This window comes from Physeter macrocephalus, chromosome 16, assembly GCF_002837175.3.
Source record: "Physeter macrocephalus isolate SW-GA chromosome 16, ASM283717v5, whole genome shotgun sequence".
Taxonomy (NCBI): Eukaryota; Metazoa; Chordata; class Mammalia; order Artiodactyla; family Physeteridae; genus Physeter; species Physeter macrocephalus.
In genome coordinates this window covers 101,452,383-101,459,801 of record NC_041229.1, presented here as the reverse complement: position 1 = coordinate 101,459,801, position 7,419 = coordinate 101,452,383, and the positions used below count along the sequence as shown (strand labels likewise).

Sequence of the window (7,419 nt, the reverse complement as noted above, 5' to 3'; positions counted from 1 at the left end):
GGGGGCCACTCTTCATCGCGGTGCGCGGACCTCTCACTATCGCGGCCTCTCCCGTTGCGGAGCACAGGCTCCAGACGCGCAGGCTCAGTAGTTGTGGCTCACGGGCCTAGTTGCTCCGCTGCATGTGGGATCTTCCCGGACCAGGGCTCGAACCCGTGTCCCCTGCATTGGCAGGCAGATTCTCAACCACTGCGCCACCAGGGAAGCCCCGGACAAGGATTTTAATCTGCTTAAATTCTATTCCTACTGTTCACTCCTTCATTCCTTGAAAAAGGGGGATTTTTTTCATTTCCTGGGAGACTCCCATGAGCAAGAACTGCAGTCATGGTGACTTAACACCACACTCATCTGTGGGTATGTAGAGACGGGGAAGTGACTAGTCATCAAAGCTGGTAATGAAGAGCCCAAACAAAGGGAGTGACCATGCTGTGTCCTCACCTGGGGGATCATTGCAAGGCCTCACCCCTCCATGTTTGTTATTTGAAAGGCAGGTAAACAATTGCTGCCCTAGAGAAATAATCTGGGATAAATTGTACCAGCTTAAGACACTTTGCAATGTGATGAGATGAACATATGCCTGATTTGCCCCTCGCTGACCTTTAGTTTTTTCCCAAAAATTTTTTAGCAGAATTTCTCATAAACCATCAGATTGGTTTGGGGGAATACTTAGCACATAACTGGTACCTCTTTTTAAACCTGACTTCAGACAAGTGTGACCAATACAATCCCTGAAGGGTGGGAAAAAGACACTTTTTTCCCCAAAGTTCAGTCTTCTCTCACCTTGGGGCACAAATGTGTTGGTCAAAATGGAAAGTCCCACCAGGAACATGAAGAGCATCTGGGTTGGTCGACGGCCCATATAATTCAATACTAGAAATGCAAGACATCGGGCTAAGGCAGTGACAACTCCAAAGATTACCTGGAACAGGAAAATATTGCTCCCAAAGTGCTGTAGATTGATAAAGATGCCAAAAAAGGGTATTGTGCTTGCAAATCTGTAGTGAACAAAAGAGGAAAGACACAAGCTGTAAGATTTAGAGCCAATGTGTTGCAGTTTATTATATTGACCCAGGCAGCCAATGATCAATGTTTAAGAATAAAGGTCTAGTCTGATTTGTATAACACTTCCTTTTAGGGTGATAAAGTTACCATTAAAATAACATGGCCATAATGGAAAATGATATTCCTTTTGTCCTTCTTTTTTCTGAGTCCCTAAGCATAGAGTTAGCAGTGATGGGAAAACATAACCTGACTCAATCAACAAACTGGATGGTATAGAGAATTTGAATATATAAGCATTAAAACTTAAAATTTAGGGAAATCATTTCTTTTTGAGAGTTGTCTCTATGCTGTGAGTCCTCCCTCCATTCCGCCAACCCCAATACTGTAAAACGTTTCCCTTTTCTCAACTAGTGACTGAAACTGCAAAGAAACTACCTGTGTCCCCTTGACTGGGAGCATAGTGTCCTGGTTTCAAACACAGTTCTGGAAAATTTAAAGTTCATATCAGAGTTCTTGGGGCTAAAAGAAAATGTAAGAATTCAGGAAAACTAAAAATAGAACTACCATACAACCCAGCAATCCCACTACTGGACATATACCCTGAGAAAACCACAATTCAAAAAGAGTCATGTACCAAAACGTTCATTGCAGCTCTATTTACAATAGCCAGGACATGGAAGCAACCTAAGTGTCCATCAAAAGATGAATGGATAAAGAAGACGTGGCACATATATACAATGGAATATTACTCAGCCATAAAAGGGAATGAAACTGAGTTATTTGTAGTGAGGTGGATGGACCTAGAGACTGTCATACAGAGTGAAGTAAGTCAGAAAGAGAGAAACAAATACCGTATGCTAACACATATATATGGAATGTAAAAAAAAAGAAAAAAAAGGTCAGAAGAACCTAGGGCAAGACGGGAATAAAGATGCAGACCTACTAGAGAATGGACTTGAGGATACGGGGAGGGGGAAGGGTAAGCTGGGACAAAGTGAGAGAGTGGCATGGACATATATACACTACCAAATGTAAAATAGCTAGCTAGTGGGAAGCAGCCGGGAGGGAGATGCAAGAGGGAAGAGATATGGGGACATATGTATATGTATAACTGATTCACTTTGTTATAGAGCAGAAACTAACACACCATTGTAAAGCAATTATACTCTAATAAAGATGTTTAAAAAAAAAAGAAAATAGAAGAAACCGTCACAGAACACAGCAATTGCAAACAGGTCTTCTCTTTATCATTATATGTACTTTTTCCTTCCACTCTGATTATCTAGAATTCAGAAACGTACGTCTGTGTCCTAGTGGATATGAAAAGGTCAAAAAGCACAATGTAGTTAAATGAATAAGCAGTCTACTAGGATATGTCTGGGAAAGATAAATTACACTATTCAATAGTCACTTTCTTAAGCTTGGCAGTGGGTGTTATCATCCTGTGTCCTTTTTGTCCATGTGTGTAAATCTTCAAAAATTCAGAATTTAAAATTTCTCTTCCTGACTATACCAAAGGAAATACGTATATCCCCTCAAGAGATAATGAGCAAGACTTTAACAAAAGCCCTGTGCTAACACAAAAAACTGTATCCAAATTGGAAACAAATAAAAGTCCATCAATATTGAAGTACATAAAGAAATTGTAGTGTATTCATCTAATGGAAACTAAAGCACTAGGGAGAAGAACAACCTGCTGTTACATGCAACAGAATGGATGAATCTTCATGAATGAGCATGAGGAAAGGCGGCCTGTCACAGAACCCTTCTATCATTTATATTATGTGAAGGTCAAGATCAGGCAACACTCATCTGCAGTGAGGGAGATCAGAACCACTGTTAAGTTTTATTTGGCACAGGCGAGGGCTTTGAGGAGAGAACAGAGTCAGGCAATGGTGTGGAGGTGGTGAATATTGCTGTACCAGATAGTTGAGCGGAAGTCTTGGGGAATTAGGATTTTCTATCTTGATCTGTATGTTGGCTACCTTTTTACATACTGACATATTCACTGACTTGTATCTATTTCTGACCTCTTCATGTTTCTGTTTGCAACGTTTGCTTCAATTAAAATGGAAAGAAAAATGAAGAAAATTAAGTGCCCAAATCTGTACTGTGATGGAAATTCTCAACATCAATCTCCAGAGAAAAGACTGATAGTGTGATATGACCTAACTAACTTTTCATCATATAATCAGTTTCATGTGAGTGTTATTTGGTGTGATTTCCTCATTTTTTCTCCAACTCAGTGCCTCCCTCTCACAGCACTGTTAAAACCTACGCAATACATAGATTCATGTCCCCACTCTTTGAAATGTTGTCATGCACTGCGTGGAGCCCACCTCACAAAGAGCAGGAGACAGATCCTCTTACGCAGGTTGGGTGTGCGGAACAAGGCAAATACAGTAGTTTTGGTCTGTGCGGCCTCCAGCTCCTCCTGCATGGTCGCTCTCAAACCCTTCAAGAACGACAAACGTGTCATTTGCCAACACAGTGCCAGGTATTGTGATGAGCACTGACACCCAATAGGAGAGGAGAGATGTGCTCCCTTTGTTTATAACGTAACATATTACACATGCAATCACAGGAGTGAACATGGTATGAAGAAGGATGCAGGGAGTTAAGGGAGACTCCAGGAAATTAAAAGGCAACAATGATATTTTGAAAATGAGGCCACAGAGGTGGGCAGGGCACCCAGGAGAGTACCTAGGGTATAGAGTCAGAACAGGAATTGAGCTATAAGAAGAAGCTTTGTACAGTGCTCACAGTTTCTTTTCTATGAGATGGCCATGAAAGACCAGGGAATTTGCATTCTCAACTAGCTGCCCTTGTTAGAAAAGCAGTTTGTCTATCTATAATGAGGAGAAAGCAAGTGTCAATTTGTGTCTTCTCTCCAACCCAATAACCACCTTCCCCTTCCTGCTCACCTCCATGTTCAAGGCTGCTTCAGCATTCTTTATTCCATTTCTGTGTGCAACTTTTTTAAGTTCCTTTAAGCCCTCATCTGGTTTATTGGTGATAATCAGCCACCGAGCAGATTCCACCAGCCACCTGATGAAAGAAGGGCACACTAGTGCAGTCAGCTATCTCTTGCTTATTCGTCCTATGGTTAATTACAACATATGCTTTTTGCCTTCCATCCAATATCCACCACCAATTGAAGTGGTGGCTATTGGATGGAAGGCAAAAAATGTACTACATGCACAGGATCACAGACTTTGTTTTCAAATTGCCTCTCTGCTTATTCACCAGGAGATTTTCCAAGAGGCTTATGAAGCTTAAGTTTGAGAGTCCCTCACTTGCATAATTCCCTTCCAAAGTTTAGCATGAGATCTGGCAAATTTGTGCCATAGTATATATTCATAATGTATATTATTTTGAAAAAAGAAGTCCCCAAATTATGTAAACTTTTAGGCCAACAAATATTGTGAATACTCCTGCCACTACCAGAAGTGTTGTTAACTAACTACATAAATGAGTCACTTATTTACATCTGCTTTAGTTTTCTTATAAATAAATAGAAACAATAAGCACATCTTCCTTGTTATGAGAATAGAATGACTTAGCCTATGAGTCTGACATGGATTACACTCTTCTTTCTCTCTGTACTCATCTCACTATATTAAGCCTGGAGTCATCTTTCTGTGATCTACTAAAGCTAATTCTCCCTAGAGTGGTTTTAAGTGTAGGGATGGAATTATCCATAAATAAATATTTGTTAAAATTATTTAAGGGAAGAGGGAATGTTGAACACGTAATGTAAGTAATCCAATCTGCCTGTCATTTTCACTTCTGGAGAAATTCTGTGGCTATTTTGTTAAATTGCTCTATGAATAAATTTTCTGTCTCTTCCTTTATCCAATTTCATCTGCAACATAGAAAAGCATGGAAAACTTTATTGTACCTTATTCATTCCAAAGCCAAAAAATTGAAGGTATATCTTCAAGTCTATAAGAAAAATAATATTGGAATAACTCAGCGACCACGATACTGGGTAAGACTTAGAAAGCAAAATGGCAGAAAATACCTAGAGCTCCCTGGAAGGAATATCACTGTTACTCCCTATTCTGCTTCTCAAATCTCAAATTGATCAGAGTGAACAGATGAGAAACCCTGGTTTAGGTCAAAACAACAGGAAAGGGTCCAGGGAATAAGAAAATCAGTATATCCCAATTCAATATGCATTTTCACCCTAGGTTCCCTTAAGTGGAGTGAGAGAGAGGCTCATACCTTGAGGAGAAAAAGAAGACAAAGAATGGTATAGACACCACCAGCTGCAGGGTATGCCAGTCTCGAAAGAAAAAAGCCAGTCCTCCCAGCATCATCTGTCCAATACTAATGGCACAGGTTATCAGTGTTATTACCATGGCTTTTGACTGGGACCTTGTCCACTCTACAACTGAAAGAAAACCCAATTGGGATATTAATGTCACATAAGGGTGAAATTTCAAGGTTAAATTCAAGGCTTGGAAAATCAAGAAAATCAAAACTGTTGACTTACTGAGCATCCAGTTATTTGTTATGATGACCACAGTAGAACAACCTGACCAGAAGCGTAGTGAGCAGTAAATGAGGAAGGTGGGAGCAAAGGCTTCACAGGTCCCAGAGATGGCGAGCTGGAGCAAACACCACCTGAGAATCAACTTTCTCCCAAACCTAAGAAACAGAGAGGCAGGTTAGATTATGGGAGCAATGATAATTTGTGGTAAAAAAAAGTTAAAAATCAAAGCATACATTGAAATTTAGACAATGTTTTAACAAGTGATTCTTTGTACCTGAAACCTTGAGTAAACAAGAGTTAAATCAACAATGGATATCGCTTCATACTAACACTCTGGTTTACAGACTAACATTACTAAAACTTCATCATCCAATCCCCAGGAGGACTCTGACAGGAAGTGATACCATACAAAAGAAACTACAATGTTGGAAATTGGAATATACCATGAGCATTCATTGTACTAACATATGTATTTAACATAGTGGAGAGTCTATATAGTGTGTAGAACACAAGAGAGCTAAAAGTGTACTTTGGTCTCTAGCACCAGACAGGTGAAGATGCAACTGATGCAAATGATCAGTGAAGCAATGCATAAAAGTTGCTGAAGATTTATGTAAGAGTCACTCTTTGTTGAATCTGTATTTATAAACCTCAAGTAATGTGCTTTCTTAGAATAGAATATAAGAGCACCGTAACCCAGACAGTGGCTATTATATCAATCTCTCACAGGAAAGAATTATGTAAAATGGAGAATGAAGGGAAAAAGAATGTGAAAGACAAATAAGGAAAAGTGAATTTTGTCTTTCATTGGGCATCAAGAAAAGAGGGTCTTAGTAGAGACAACGTGGACTAAACGAGATGTGGTAATTTAAATATAAGCCCATTGTCTGTAATAAAAACAGACAGACGGTGTTTGGTATTGGGAATTCCTCTGCAATATTTAAAAATAACATCAAATAATTTCCCCCCAAACAGAAAATGGGATACATAAGAACAAACACAACACCAAAAAATCATGTTCATAATCACTATCATCAAGAAAATAATTTAGAAAACAAAAAATGAAATGGTAGATGGAAAGAAAATCCTAAAACAATCACATCAAACTAACTGCTAATGACCTAAACACTCCATCAAATGATAAAGATTACCAGAGTGAGTTAAAAAACAGATGTACTCTTTTTTTGACATCTTTATTGGAGTATAATTGCTTTACAATGTTGTGTTAGTTTCTGCTGTATCACAAAGTGAATTAGCTATATGTATACATATATCCCCATAAACCCTCCCTCTTGCATCTCCCTCCCATGCTCCCTATACCACCCCTCTAGGTGATCACAAAGCACCGAGCTGATCTCCACATGGGATGCAACCGCTTCCCACTATCTATTTATTTTACATTTGGTAGTGTATATATGTCCTTTCCACTCTCTCACTTCGTCCCAGCTTACCCTTCCCCCTCCCCGTGTCCTCAAGTCCATTCTCTACGTCTGTGTCTTTATTCCTGTCCTGCCCCTAGGTTCTTCAGAATGATTTTTTTTTTTTAGCTTCTGTATATATGTGTTAGCATACAGTATTTGTTTTTCTCTTTCTGACTTACTTCAGTCTGTATAACAGACTCTAGGTCCATCCACCTCACTACAAATAACTCAATTTCATTTCTTTTTATGGCTGAGTAATATTCCATTGTATGTATGTGCAACATCTTCTTTATCCATTCATCTGTTGATGGACACTTAGGTTGCTTCCATGCCCTGGCTATTGTAAATAGTGCTGCAATGAACATTGTGGAACATGACTTTTTTGAATTGTGGTTTTCTCAGGTTATATGCTCAGTAGTGGGATTTCTCGGTCATATGGTAGTTCTATTTTTAGTTTTTTAAGGAACCTCCAGACTGTTCTCCATAGTGGCTGTGCCA

At 39.3% G+C, this 7,419-nt stretch overlaps 1 protein-coding gene across 1 annotated transcript in view; it reads right to left on the bottom strand.

Moving 5' to 3' along the window:
• The window catches only part of LOC102975521 (solute carrier family 22 member 10-like), a 60,377-nt gene that overhangs the window by 4,336 nt on the left and 48,622 nt on the right, over positions 1-7,419 (bottom strand). Inside the window, exons 3-7 of the mRNA XM_024133329.1 lie at positions 5,501-5,655; positions 5,230-5,398; positions 3,927-4,050; positions 3,342-3,457; positions 781-995 (exon numbers count right to left, since the gene is read on the bottom strand). Coding sequence (XP_023989097.1) covers positions 781-995; positions 3,342-3,457; positions 3,927-4,050; positions 5,230-5,398; positions 5,501-5,655 — 779 coding nt within the window. The remainder of the gene's footprint in view (positions 1-780; positions 996-3,341; positions 3,458-3,926; positions 4,051-5,229; positions 5,399-5,500; positions 5,656-7,419) is intronic.